Raw genomic sequence first — 15,557 nt, 5'->3', positions numbered from 1 at the left:
TCCCCGAGCACAGCTGCACCCTCCCCATTGAGGTGCAGCCCGTCCCTACCGTAGAGCCTGTATCCGACAGAGAAGTCGGCCCAGTTCTCCATGAACCCAAACCCCTCCTTCCTACACCAGCTTCTGAGCCACTTGTTTAGCTCCCTAATCTCCCGCTGCCTCTCTGGTGTGGCACGTGGTACAGGTAATATTTCAGAAAATACTACCTTGGAGGTCCTTGCCTTAAGCTTGCTACCTAAGTCCCTGAAATCATTTTTAAGGACACTCCGCCTACCTCTCACTTTGTCATTGGTGCCAATGTGCACCATGACTACTGGGTCTTCTCCAGCCCCCCCCAGTAATCTGTCAACCTGATCCGCGATGTGCCGAACTCGAGCGCCAGGCAGACAACACACTGTTCGGCGACCCCGGTCTTTGTGACAGATCGCCCTGTCTGTCCCCCTAATAATTGAGTCCCCCACTACCAGCACCTGTCTGGCCTGCCCTGCGCTCCTCCTTCCCTCCTTACTGGAGCAGACACCCCTCTGGTGGTCAGAGGCAGTGACTTGCTGCAGTACTGCTAACTCTGAACTAACATCCCCCTCATCTGCCAACCGGGCAAACTTGTTGGGGTGTGCTAGATCAGGACTAGCCTCCCAGGCGCTTTTCCCCCTACCCCGCCTTCTAACTGTAACCCAGCTAGCTGCCTGACTGTCCTGTACCTCCATCCCGCTATCCTCCCCCACCTCTACCCCCGAGAGAGCTTGCTCAGTGAGCAGCAGACTCCTCTCCAAGTTGTCAATAGATCTCAGTGTTGCCAGTTGCTCCTCTAGACTCAGGATTTGTGCTTCCAAATGAGCAACCCGCACACATCTCGCACAGCAATATGCACCCTCGAAGCGCTGATCAAGGATTGCATACATTGAGCAAGATGTACACCTGACCGCATTGTCAAACATGGAGGACATCTTGGCAATGGGGATAGCTCAAATAACTGGCAAAAACAGACAGTAAGGTGCAATATATATATATATAAATATATGGAATCACAAGGATTTATACTTTACCCTCCTTCTTGCTTTTTAACTCCTTCTTTGCTTGTAACTCCTCACTTAGAGATGTCACTTAGGAGATTCGCCCCAGCTCAGGATTCGCTTGTGTGTCCAAGCTAAATGCAACTGCAAAAGCCAAGCAGAACTCACAGAGTGTAGAACACCCTGTTTTTTATTTGAGCAGAAAACTAAACCCACAAGAAAATAATTACTCCATAGTAGAGAAGGAGTGTCTGGCGATTAAGTGGGCTTTAGAGGCTCTTAGGTACTATCTTCTAGGGAGGAATTTTAGGTTAATTACCGACCATGCTCCTCTAACATGGATGTCTCAAAATAAAGAAACAAATGCAAGGGTAACCAGGTGGTTCCTCAGTGTACAACCCTACAATTTTACTGTGGAACATAGAGCAGGTCTTAAACAAGGAAATGCTGATGGGCTCTCCAGGGTACACTCCTTGATATCCATGGTCGCTCACCCCTGTAGGAATGAGCTGGGGGGAGGATATGTGACAGAAAGGCCGGTACAGTAGTGGATGGGCGGTATATACACCCTACTTTGGCTAATTTTGTGTGTCCTTATATGTAAAATTAAAGCCCCAGGGAAAGAGAAGCACAATAAAAAACTACAATATAGGAAGTGACTTGTAAATTGTGTAATGGGTCCCTGGGGTGCAGTATACAGAAGAGCAGGTTGGGCTGGTGCTCCAACAGTTTTTAAAATCCACACCAGGATTTACAGGTGACCAAGTATAGCTCATCTGATCTAATCAGGAGAGTTTAAAAAGCCCAGCTTGGTTTAATTCACTCTCTCTTCTTATTGCCAGCCTAGAGAGCTGCTGGACAAAAAACCTTGCTGGATTTATTTTGTTTGTTTGGTGTGTTTTGTTTAGCTGTTGATTTGAAGAAAATAAATATTTAAATTCTATCTGGATCTGGAATTGGCTTTTATATTACCCTAGAACACAAGTGATTCTGAAAGATCTCTGACTAACTCCTTGTGCTTGAAAGGACGTTCAGTTACAATATATATATTAATAGTGTTATTGAATTTTTCTGTCCAATTTTGGTGTGTAATTTACTTTAAATAAAAGTGTCGTTAACACACCAAAGTTGGACAAAAAAAACTGATAACAGCAATCACACTCCTATCATGACTAGGCAGCCAGTACATGCTGGAATCTGGGCATGATAAGAAAGTGATTACAGCCTCCTTATGCCATGCTATCCCCCACACTTACACATCCATGCTATCTGAAACCCTCATTCACAAACATTCAGCATAACACCCATCACTTTCACACACTTACTAATCCGCTAATCACTGTCACTTTTCCTCCTCCTCTTCGTTCTTCTTCTTCTGTGTCCTTCCGGTCCAGAGAGCGGGGAAGACGGTGGGCGTGGCTTCAGTGTTGTGCGCCGTGATTTGACATCAAGTCCCGACGCACAGCCACAGTTGCCGCGCGGATCGTTTTTGGAGGCGTGGCGGCACCCCGGGTGGACCGCCCCCCCCGCCAGGTATGACGGCCAGTCCCCCTCGCAGCCGCTTAGTTTTGAACTTTGTGGCTGCCTTGAATGTTCGTCTGCTGGCCATCTGGCCAGCCCGGATTCAGGGCCCAGCCTGCCCCTGATGTCAGCGGTGCATGTACATGGAAAAAAGGAAATGAGAACAAAAATAAGAAGTTAATGGATTAATAACACTCACCATGAAGTTTGAAGCAGGCTCGGCAAGAAATATATATAAGACTTCTTTAATTTCTTTATAATTCCTAACAGTAACAGAACCTATACAATAGCACAGTATCACACTGGTAATAAAAATATAAGAATTCACTTACAGGAAGTAGTGGCACAACAAGAATGTTATGCATAAACATTCATTAACATAGATAGAAACAGATGTAGGTCAATCTGTATAATGGTCCCGATGATCTTTCAATGTATTTCGCCAAGTTTCCCACGAGATGAAATATTTTGCACTTTTGTTCAGTGATGACAAAAAATATGTGTATCCAACAATCGTTCCGTTGCGGTGAGCTGCCGTTGGGTCCTTCCTCTTTCGAGACGCGCGTCCCCGCATGCACGAACGGCCAAAGTCATGAATATTCATGTCACTCCTTAAAGTGACATTTATCATTTTTCCTCCTCCCCCTAATTAAGAGGGTAGGAGGATCTGTATTCATAGAGGGATATTTAAACCCTCATTTGACACTACACCCTTGCCTGTGCCTTTTTGCCTTCACTAGCGTTTGAAACCTGCTTTATCTTTCCGAAATTGACCACTGCTTGATCCTGACCTAAGTTGTTTTGCTGCCTGTCCTGACCTTTGCTCGTGACCCCGACTACTCTATTGCCTGACCCCTAGGATACTATTATTATTTTTTATTTTATGTTCCTGTATAATTGCACCTTCTATGTTGCTCTCTGCCGCATCTCCATTGCCCTGGTGGCTGAGCGTCCTCACTCCACTAGGAGGTGCCTTTTCTGCAGCGCGGATCCACAGCCCGTACCTCAGTCGTGACAAACATACTCTTCATGTTCGTTTTCATGTTCGCCCGAAGACAAATGCACAAGTCTAATATATACATATATAAAACATCAAGTTAATCAAATATAATCAATATGTACATTATAGAAGATTAATACACTAGCAATATCCTCAATATATGCATTCTAAAAAGAATCGACAGCACATAAAGAACATTATTAGTAGTAAATCATGATATATAGATCTCATTGGAATCTGGAAAAAACAGGCAAATATGATTAAGTACATTATATTGTTATCAAAAATTTATAAAAAGTTCCTTATGAAAACGAAAACCCACGAAAATCGGAAAGTGCAATGTGCAGAAATGCCTGGCATGTCATGGCATTAAAGCTTGAAGTCATCTACAATCATCAACATCCGCCATACACTGTATGGTGGTGGACGCCCCATCAAAGGAGTGTAGGAGGTGATCAGCTTCAATGGTGTCGCTGAAATGCCTTGATGGTGATTCAAAGATAGAGGATAGGCACAGACTGACCACAATGGAAAAACAGTGCACTTCCCAAATGTGGCCTTTTAGCCCCCAAACCACCTGACAAACACATACATGGTTGGTATATCACTGTACTTGGGAGATGCTGCTCAACATGCATTGGGGTATTGTTTGATACCAGGAGCTATAAATTCATACCTGAAGTACACTTTGTGTGATAAAAAAACACAAAATAAATTATTACCACAAAGTTTGACAAAGGGTGGCAGTAGAATAAATGCATGGAAAAGGTTAAAATACCAGCATTTGAAATACCTTGAGGGGTCTAGTTTTTAAAAATATATGGTTCAATGGGGTAAATTGCATTAGCTGGCTGACTTGTTGGCTGGCATGTTCCAAATTGCACATGGGGCAGAATGACCAGATTTGGGAAAAAAATGGTTTTGAAATAGCAAAACGTTACTTGTACTTATTGCCCAATAACTTGGGTATTTCTAAACTCAGGAAAAATAGTAGAATAGTAGAAGGTTTTTCATTAGCTTTTTTTTTTTAGATGAGTTTAAGATTTTTCAAATAAAAGTGAGAAAAAGTGTTTTTGGTTTCTCATTTTTTTTTTAAAGGAAATTAGATAGTATGATCAAAATATAGTATCTGAAGAAAGCCCTTCTTGAACAAAACAATATATAACCTGTGTGGGTACACTAAATGGGAGAAGAGAAAACTACCCCATGACACGAGCACTGCAAAAGTGTTAAAACAGCCTTGATAACAATGGGTACAAAAAATAAAAAACAGCCTGGTCCTTAAGGGGTTAATCTCACTCAATTTAAATTAAATAAACATCATTACGCTATTCTAAGAAAAGCTTAACTTTTGTTCCCACTTCCAATTTTGATTGTTTCACCTGGGTAAAGGACATAAATTTATTTACCTGTAAACTATCACTATATAATTTTTTTGATAATAAGAAGGCTTGTGAAGCTAAAGTGTGCAGCATAGCCCTCAGTGATTATGATTTCCTTAAAACTCTATGAGAATTAGAGAATGAGGGTAGTTGGCAACCTAATTGCGTCTACCCTCCGGCTACAAAGTTTGGTACACCAAGTATGTTTACTCCTCAAAAGGCAGATTATCCCAATATAAAAAAAAATTTTAGACCAGGTTACAAAAGATCTAGAACAGGGGTGTCCAAGTTTTTTCTGCAGTGGGCCACTTCATCAGAAATGTATGTATGTGTGGGCCACACTCATTTTCACTGTGAGAAAATAAGGCCTTTAGCTTTATAATGCACAATAATACAGGGTTCATTTGGCTATAATGAAAAAAGCAGTTGCAATCAACTTTTATATGTCATTCTATAAATACTAAATTACTTAAACAGTTAAACAAAGTCAGTCCACAAATATTAAAAAAAAGTTTAGCCAAATATAACCGCGCAAGGCTGTAGCACACTGTGGGTATAAACCAGATTTAAGATGGTTGACGCACACTGGAGGCAGGGCCAGATTAAGAGCATCATGGGGCTGGAGCTGAGGATTTTGGTGGCCATTTTATGGAAATAAATAAAATAGACAGAATCTCGGCATCAATGTATACTGGATAAAGATGACATTAGTGCTCGGCAGATAATACAAGATAGAATTTTATGTGATGGGATTGGGAGTACCTCAGTACACTAAAAAAGGTCATCATCTGTCACAATTTAGTACCACTGATCCTTTCTGATAAATTATGCAGATTGAAATATTGTAAATAACACAAAACCTTTACTTTTCCTCCCACTGATTTCTGGCGCTTGAAAGTTTTGTCCTCTGAAGTGACTACAAATTCAGGAGGGCGTTTTATCTCTGGATAAATAAAAATTACATAGTTATATTTATTCCTACAGTAAGTAAAGTACCAGGAAACAGATGACCGAACACACACCAGGACAGGCTCTGTCACACCAACACCAAAACACACACCAGGACAGGCTCTGCCACACCAACACCCACACACACAAACCAGGACAGGCTCTGCCACACCGACTGCCGCATCATGATGGGTTAAGCTACACAAAGCATAAAAAATGCTTTCCACACTGCTTTGTTGTTTGTGTGTTTGCCCTCTTGTGTATTGATGCCCCAGCCAGGCCAACCTTTAGTATTAATGTACCCCCCCACACCCTTGTGTTGCCCCATGTGTATATGTGCCCCCAGCCAGCTCTCTTTGTGCATTTATGCCCCCACACCCTTGTGTGTATTGATTTTTATGTAATGCCCAAAGCCAGCCTCCCTCCCTTGTGTATTGATGCCCCCACCCCCCTTTTGTACTGGTTAATGTAATGCCCCCATACTCATGTGTATTGTAAACAGCCACCCTTTTTGTATTGATTTATGTGATGCCCCAACCACCCTGTTGTGTGCTTATAACCCTCAGACGACCCCAAGGCAGCCCCCCTTTGAATATGGGTCCCTTTCATCTATCACCCTAAGTATTTTTTTTTTTTTTGTGCTGGCTTCCTTCCCCTGCAGACTGCTCTCCTCCAACATGCTCTTCTCCCCGTCACAAGGAGCTCTTCCGTGTGAGCCTGCCCCCTTGAGCGTCACGTTGCATCTTCACAGGGTTGAGGCAAAGAGCCTCACTGAGGCATTGGGGGGCATGGTGCCTGCATGCCTGGAGCTGTCAGGGTTCACGGAGAGAACCCCGACGAAGCAACTCACCTGAGTACCCGCCGATCGCGGGTACCAGCTCCCACGCCACCGCTCTCACCGCCATCCCCGTTCCTGCTCCGTTGGCTACTCCCGCGGCTGAATCTAGGAGTGCGCATGCGTGCGCCCCACCTTTCTTTATTCACTCCTGAATGGAGAAGGCGGGGAACGCGCGTCAACGAGGCCACGCACAGGGGTGGGGCGACACCTAGTGGTGGTTTTAAAAAGCAGCACTGAGTTTCACTCAGTGCTCAATTATTGTGCCAGATAGAGCTATTCGTTTGCTGTGCTTTCTATGCTATCCTGATTTTGACCCTTGGCTTTCGTACACCGACTTTGCTGCTGTCTCCAGTCCTGACCCTTGGCTTTCGTACATCGACTTTGCTGCCGTCTCCAGTCCTGACCCTTGGCTTTCGTACCACGTCTTTGCTGCCGTCTCCAGTCCTGACCCTTGGCTTTCGTACATCGACTTTGCTGCCGTCTCCAGTCCTGACCCTTGGCTTTCGTACCACGACTTCGCTGCCGTCTCCAGTCCTGACCCTTGGCTTTTTCATTACGACTACGTTTCAGATCCTGCATACTGGGTCCCTCTCCTCAACCCCGACAGGAGCTTCAAAATCATTAAGCAGTCGGCGGAGGCTGCCGCTGTACAACTCGCAGCCGCAATGGCATCTCTATGTGCTGGCCCACAGACCAGCCGGCCGGCCCACCGGGACATCTCCCGGTGGCCAGTACGGCCCTGTTCACGCACCTCATCTGGCGGGAAGCATTTGGCGAAGCATTTGGCCCATGATCTAGGTGGTAGTACCTACTCTATTTCCCTAAAACAATCTTTCATTTAAAGAGTGGATTGTAGTGAGAGAACTATGTACACTGGAAAACATTATAGTTACTGTCTACATATTACATTTTAACACCTTCACCTCCGGTGACTTACCAGGTATACCATGCCCAAGTGGGCTCATCAGTTCTGTGACGTACCTGATACATCATGCAAAAAAAATGCCCCCACAATCGTGGTGATCACGGGGGCACTGCTGCTGCTGTCGGTTTACCGGTGATTGTGTCCCAGCTACCAGAGGCAGCCTCAGGGGGCAGGGGTTAAGGTGTCACGGCTAGAGGACCAGCAATGCAGGAACTTGGTATTAATACTTGTGCTCAAGACACAGTCGTTACATGAAGCCGAGGTCAGGGATAAATCTGTCACGGCTAGAGGACCAGCAATGCAGGAACTTGGTATCAATACTTGTGCTGAAGACGTAGTCGTTACATGATGCCGAGGTCAGGGATACGAGAGGACAGAATAGTCGAATAGCAAGCCGAGTCAAACGCACAAGACAGATAGGAAAGGCAATACAAGCCAGGGTCAAAGCCAAAATCACAGGAGTTTTATTAAAGCATAAAATGCACAAGGCACTATCACAGGCACTGATCTAGCATAACTGCCAGGTTTAAATAGTCATTTAGATCGAATATCTCACCCAGGATGAAAAGGAGGCCTGGAAAGCATAGGAGACATGTTCCTTTAAGAGGCTGTACGGATCCTGGAGGAAATGCGATTCCGTACAGCTGATATTGGCCACACGGGGGCGCGCACGAGTCTGACAGAGCCAGAGACCATGTGGTCAGCGTCGTGGAGTCCTGGTGGCAGCTGCTGGCGTTGAGGGACTTCAGAGGGACGGCGGTTCGGGCGGACGGCAGGTAAGTACCCCGTAGTTACATAAGGTTTCTTCGGTCTCCACATGATTATAGAGACCAGCCCCAACCCTCCCCTGCTGCCCAATCGCTCCATCAAGAGCATGTATGACATGATCATGGTATTGCAGAGGTTAATATTTGTCCCCATAAGCCTGTGGGGACTAAATCTCAGTCAATGATGTGCTCCTACAGAGCATAAGCATTGAAAGAGTTAAACAAAAAAAAGTTAACAGCACTGACCTGGAAGTCCAGGGTGCTTTCAGGTCAATTGCTAACTTCAGGATCTGCTGCAGTTGAAACTGCTGCAGAACCAATCACTCCTGGCCAATAGGAGTGATCTGATCATTATGGCAGCCCAAAACAGGAACCAAAGAACGAAGTCAGAAGGAAGCCAGGTCACAGGTTAATCCAAGTCAGAACACTGCTAGCAGCAGAACAGGGCCAGGCAGAAGACAGATACACCACAATGCAAAGGCCCAGAACGGTGAAATAACAGGTATTTAAGGGGAGGGCTGCACCCAAGTGAGCAGATCCAGCTGGTCAGGTTGTTAGCAAAATAGCAACACAGTACTGCGATCTCATGGGCTGACAAGGTGGAACCCTGACAAATAGCCAGGGACCTAATCATGATCATCCCTAACACTATACAGTACTGTAACCTAACATCTAATTCTACCTATAACTATCCACCAACACGATTCTAATGTTACCCCTTATTCTATCAGCTAACCCCTATTTTCCCTAAACTGAAAGGTAAGAGGTGACTTTGAGGTCCTTGGGCTTTGTGCTTTCAGTGTATATATAGTTTTATGGGGTTAAATTGATATTTCGGACCTTTACTGTGTCTCAATTAAGACATGGGCCCAGTAAAGTGATCTGTCAAAATTCCAAGTTTGAAAACTGAAATGAACATGTTCCAGTTTTGACTCCACAATGTTTGAGAAACATGACTTATCTATGCATGTGGGGTATTGCTGCACTTAGGGCTGTTACTGAACACAAATCAAGACCTATTTTGTTCTTTCACATATCCACTCAGAAAAAAAAACATGGTGAAACTGCAACGTGGATGTGAAGGTGGTGGTGTGGAATCAGCTGCATGGGACAGGGCTAGTTTAGGGGGTTAAAATGAAATATGGGACCTCTACCGTGTCTCAAATCAGACCTGGACTCAACAAACTGATCTGTAAAAATTCCATGTTTGAAAATTGTAATACTCATGTTCTAATTTTGAACCCGCAGTGCCAAAGAGACATGCCCTACCCATGCATATGGGCTATTCTTGTACTGGGGGGGGTTATGAATACAAATCACAGGTTGTTTTAGTAATTTCACATACCTAGGAGCAAAAAATACTGAAATACTGTGTTTGGAAAGAATGGGTTTTGAAAAATGAAAAAAATGAAATTTTACTGCAATGTTTAGGACAGACTGGCACTAAAATGGTTAAATCAAAAGTGTTAAAATGCCACTAATAAAATACTTTGAGATGTCTACTTTCAAAAAATATATACTTTTGTTTAACAGTTTTTCTTTTTATGGCTGCTATTGGGGCAGTCTTGTAGTTCATCCAATAATTTCAACACCACCACCAAACCTTTACAACCCTACTCCGTTCTAGTAATCTTTGCCTTTACAATACATTTATTTACTACTGAATTGAGGCATACACCTGTCAAGCAAATAGGATCAACTTGCCCTCCACATTAGCCTACCCTTAGATATCTTCAGCCACACCAGTTACTTCTAATTTCACAATCCCTTATCATACTCAGGCAAAAAAATAAAGGAAGTATTATCTTGTCTTTTTGCACAAGTTACAAGAGTCTATTGGGTTTTTTTTAATTTGACTTTTTTTGGCCTCTAAACAGGCTTGCCTCCTCACCAGTCGCATCTAGGTTCATCACTGCCGGTTTTCAACAGAATACAACACACTGATGTTTCTGCAATATATCATACTGTCCGATCCTACTTTTCTTCCTAATCATTCTCCTACTTGCCAGTGGCGTCTCCAGGTTTCATATTTAGGGGGGGCACATGGGGGGCCAGGGACCAAAGTAGGGGGGCCAATTATAAAACGGTACATATACACTATATATATATATATATATATATATATATATATATATATATATATATATACACACACACACACGTTAGACGTGCATTTTTAACTACATAATATGCACTTATCTCTTTGAAGTAAAGACCGTGATTAAAATATGATTTCAAAATAACAGCTAAAGTGACAGTTATTTTTCATTATTTAATATTAACCCCTGCTGCGGATATATATTAATATTAGCCCCTGCTGCGGATACATACTTATATTATACCCTGCTGCCGATATACATAGAAATTATACCCTGCTGCCAACATATATTAATATTAGCCCCTACTGCCGATATATAGTATTAGTCCCTGTAGCCAATATATATAAATATTAGCCCCTGCAGCCAATATTTATTGATAATAGGCCCTGCAGCCAATATATATTAATATTAGCCCCTGTTGCCGATATATATAAACATTAGTCCCAGCTTCCGATATATATTAATATTAGCCCCTGCAGCCAATATATTTGCCACACTGACTGCAGATCAGGGGAAGACAGTGAGAGTCAGTGCAGTGTTCCCTCCTTCTGACTGCACCGTGACATTGAGAGGTCCTCTCCCCTGTAATCATCCCCAGAGTCCCTTTGTCCCCTCATTCACTAAACCATAGCGCTCTTTTACTTACACCCTGTAGTTCAGGTATAGATCAAATAAACAACACATGGAAACAGCACATGCAACTGAATGAGATTAAAAAAAAACTTGTATTTGCAGGTATACATAAATAATGTATGAAAACATAGCATTGCAGGTATAAACCAACAGAACACACAAACCCAGCATTGCAGGTATAGATCAACTGGAAATCACATGAACACTCAGCACTGAAGGTTTAGATCAAATAATCAACACATGGAAACAGCACTCCAGGTATTGATCAGCTGAATAAGACATGCAAATCCTATATTTGCAGGTAAACATTAATAATGTATGGAAATATAGCCGATACAGATGAACAGAATGACACAAAACCCAGCTTTGCAGATATAAATCAATTGGAAATTACATATAAACTCTGCATTAAAGGTATAGATAAAACCCCCTAAATTACAGGCATAGATCACTGGTCACACACCCCAAAGCCAACCCTGGTGTCCACACTGCCCACATAGAACCTGACCAGCACCTAAGTTACACATTATGTCAACTTTGTCCCCAAACAGCTGAACGTACACCGTTTTTGTCCCATAAAGACCTCTCCCTCCCAATCTATCCTATCTACCCCCTCTCCCTCCCAATCTATCCTATCTACCCCCTCTCCCTCCCTATCTATCTACCACAACTGCCTCTCTATCTACCACATCTGCCTCCCAATCTATCCTATGTACCCCCCTCTCCCTCCCAATCTATCCTATGTACCCCCCTCTCCCTCCCAATCTATCCTATCTACCCCCTCTCCCTCCCAATCAATCCTAACTATCCCCTCTCCCTCCCAATGTATCCCATCCACCCCCATCTCCCTCCCAATCTACCCCCTCTCCCTCCCAATCTATCCTATCTACCCCCTCTCCCTCCCAATCTATCCTATCTACCCCCTCTCCCTCCCAATCTATCCTTATCTACCCCTTCTCACTTCTTATCTACCTCTTCTGACTCTCTAACCCCCCCTTTGAAGTTCACTTACCTTGGGCTTGTCCAGCGGTGAGATCGCGAGGTCTCTGTATCCCTGGTTCTGCCGGCTTCACTGCTGGGCGCCGTATATGACGACATATACCGGCGCTCGGCTTGAAATGCCGGCACTGCGAACCAGGAAGAGGCCTCGCGGTCGCGGAGAAGAGTGAGAGGCGCCGAACGGTTGCTGAGAACTTATTCCTCAGCAACCGCTCGGCGCCTCTCACTCTCTCCTCCGGGTCTATTTCAGATTTTAGAACTCAGAAAATCACCTGGTGCCAGAACCCGAACCCTCTCATTGCTGGTGGTTGGACTGCAGGGGTGAGGGGTAGTGGGATGGCTCCAAATTTGGACATTGGCCAGCTGTACCTCCCTCGGTCGGGTTGGCTGATCAGGGGTGAGTATAATTCTATTTCTTCACTTGTTACTGCACTTGAGCAGTATTAGGGGAAATTTGGCTGGTCCTCGCCTGATTTCTAGGTGACTTGCAGGGTCCTAGGCTGGTTGAAATCAGAGTTTTTCACAAATAGGAAATAATATTTCTGGGGTTGGGGACCAAGGGATACAGTATGTGTCTGCTCAGGATATTTTGCAATAAATTCAGGTTTAAAGGAGTTGCTTGACAGATGTTGGTGGGGGTTACCTTGCATGGGTTTGCAAGGCATGCATTGGTTATGTGAGGCACGACAGTGGGGTTTCTTCATCTCACCGTGCACAAACTGAGGTATCGACCATTGGGAATGTCCTAACCGCGTCCTGCTTGGGTAGGCTAAGGCCGGAGCCCACAAGTTTCCAGGTATGGTTGTTGGGAATCATCCCTAAATGTGAAAATAGGCCATTATAGGGAAAAAAGATAGCTAGAAAGAAGAAACATGCAACTTTTTAAAATATATCCGTCACTTATTTGAGAATAAAGTAAAACACAAACATACTTGTACTTGTGTACATATTAGTCTTTTAATTCACATTGAATTGAATCAGAGCTTCATGTGGCAGCATCCCTTTCCTGTAGAAACAATGCTGTTAATCCTAGTTAAGAGTTTAATCAGCATATAGCTATAACTGTGTTTTACGCTAAAGTAACTGGAGCAATGCTTGTAAAATGTATACCTACAATTTGTGATTATGGCATTCATAAATATAAAAAGTCATCTTATATTGGAAAATCATGTAAAATTATAACAGAATTAGATTATTTGTGTGATTTATGTATTTATGTATGATAATTAGGTAATTGTAATAGTCCTTTGATATTCTGTTGTCCTGGCATTGCCACATTAAAAAACATTTTCTAGTTGTAGTTATATAGCCAAATATAAAAAATATAAATTATTAATTATTATTAATTTTACCTTCAAAAGAAAAAATAAGTATTAATATTTTTGTTATTTTATATGTAGGTTGGACTACCCGATTCAATAGTAAAACGTTGTACAATACAGTTGGCTGAAGCCCTCAACTTTATGCATAGTAAAGCACTGGTCCATCGTGATGTAAAATTGGACAACATCCTTATATTTGACAAAGAATGTCACATCATAAAACTAGCAGACTTTGGGCTTACAAGACTTGAAGGATTTTTAATTTCTCCGATGTCCGGAACACTCCCATATTCTTCTCCAGAACTTTGCAGTTTAGAAGATTCTGAAACTCTTGCACTAGATTCAAGTCTCGATGTATGGGCCTTTGGTATTCTACTGTTCTGCATTTCCACTGGTTACTTTCCATGGGATACAGCATCAAGAAAAGACAAACAGTATGACCGATTTGCTCTATGGCAGAGCAATACAGATTTTACTGAGATTCCAACTTCTTGGAAACAATTTACACACCAGGCTTTGGACATGCTACAGAAACTGCTAAGCATCAATCCAGATAAACGATGCCCAGCCATTGAGGTTCTGAAATATCTTAATGTGCCATGGAAAATAAGCAGCATTACAAAAAATACTAGCAATGTCTACAACTCAAAATTATTTGATTTGAGTGTTGATAAAACACACACTTTGCTCAATAAAGTCAACAATGCATGCAAGTCAAAAGAAAAATCTGAGTGCTTAGAACAATATTCTTCACATTTTTCAACAGCAGGAAGGAAATGAACAGATCGCAAATATAGTGTTTATAATGTTTATGATGTAGTAGATGAAATAAATTAAACTTTTCTTGGAGATAAAAAGCTAACCTATTACTTTATAGCTGTGCCTCTTATCTGAATTTACGTAGATATGGTGTGAAATTCCAGGAAGCATTAAGTTCATAATTAGATCTCTTGTCTCTTAGATGCATATTTTTCACATATTAAACGTATATTGTACGGCGGTGCATTCATAGAATGGCAAAATGTAGTATTTTTTTTTCAAAGAACCAAATAGGAAAAACTGATTTGGCACATAAGTAAAATTTTGTGAAGACGATACCTTTACTGCTTATTTTGGATGAAATTACAATATATCACAACAACTTTTTTCCCTGACACTATATCATAACTTTAACTAAATGTGAGCATGTCATTTGATGGGATGCCAAAAAAGCATGTTGTAAGAATACAAACTACTAAATTGTTAAACACAAAGCAAATACAATACCAAATAAAAGTTCCTGTAAAATCCCTCTAATGGTGAGGAGTAAATATTTTACTTTCACTAAAATGCCACACTGCATGATGTTAAATGTATTACTTGTTTTTTGCATTTTTTGCACCAGCTGTCCGTTCTACGTTGAGCATCTCAAATTCGTTGTGCTTGATATTTTACTCTTTGGGGATCTCTTGGGGCACACCACAAGATAAAAGGACATAAATTGGGTCATTGTTTTTATTTTTACTTTAGTGTAGGTTTTTACAGGAACGGGCTGGCCTGAGGAGCAGAGGGGTAACTGCTCTCTGGACTGTCCAAATTTATTTACGAAGGGGTGGCCATTTGTTAAACAATTTTGGTCCAGCACGGGGAGCAAGGAATGCAGCAGTGTCACAAGGCTACTTCATCCACAGTAAAAGCGACGCTGTTCACACAATGAATGTGCTTTTACACAAGAGCACTGGGGTAGTAAGTGACCCCTGCACACACAGCGTTTAGCAGAGACTGGGGTAGATAAGGGACCAAATACATCTACTACAGGGCGCTCAGCTGGGAGATAGGGCAAATGCATTTGAGAGGATTCTGCAGAATTCCCCCATGCATTTATACAATGGACCACATGAAAAATGTAAAGGGACCACACTCTTATAATATGCATTAAAGTTCTTAGATGTCAGATACCTAGTCGAAGGAAAATTGTGCACCCAATCTTATTATATAATGGTAAAAACTAGACTTGTGCAATTGGATTTGTACGAATTACAATTTTAATGAAATTTATGCTAATCTCTGAAAACAAGGAGGGACAAGTTGCCTTCCGCTGGGACGAACATCTGAACGCCTGGACGCCCAA

The 15,557-nt window shown here is 42.5% G+C and overlaps 1 protein-coding gene across 1 annotated transcript in view; it reads left to right on the top strand.

Annotated features, from left to right (window-relative positions):
* The window catches only part of LOC149286357 (serine/threonine-protein kinase SBK1-like), a 99,267-nt gene extending 85,040 nt beyond the window's left edge, over positions 1-14,227 (top strand). Inside the window, exon 3 of the mRNA XM_089494257.1 lies at positions 13,526-14,227. Within this exon, the coding sequence (XP_089350383.1) occupies positions 13,526-14,227 (702 nt within the window). The remainder of the gene's footprint in view (positions 1-13,525) is intronic.
* Positions 14,228-15,557: the final 1,330 nt, after the last annotated feature.

This window comes from Sceloporus occidentalis, unplaced genomic scaffold (assembly GCF_023333645.1).
Source record: "Sceloporus occidentalis isolate IW3139 unplaced genomic scaffold, rSceOcc1.0.p SCAF_70, whole genome shotgun sequence".
NCBI lineage: Eukaryota > Metazoa > Chordata > Lepidosauria > Squamata > Phrynosomatidae > Sceloporus > Sceloporus occidentalis.
The sequence above is the reverse complement of the archived record's forward strand: the minus strand, read 5'-3'. Positions and strand labels throughout refer to the sequence as shown.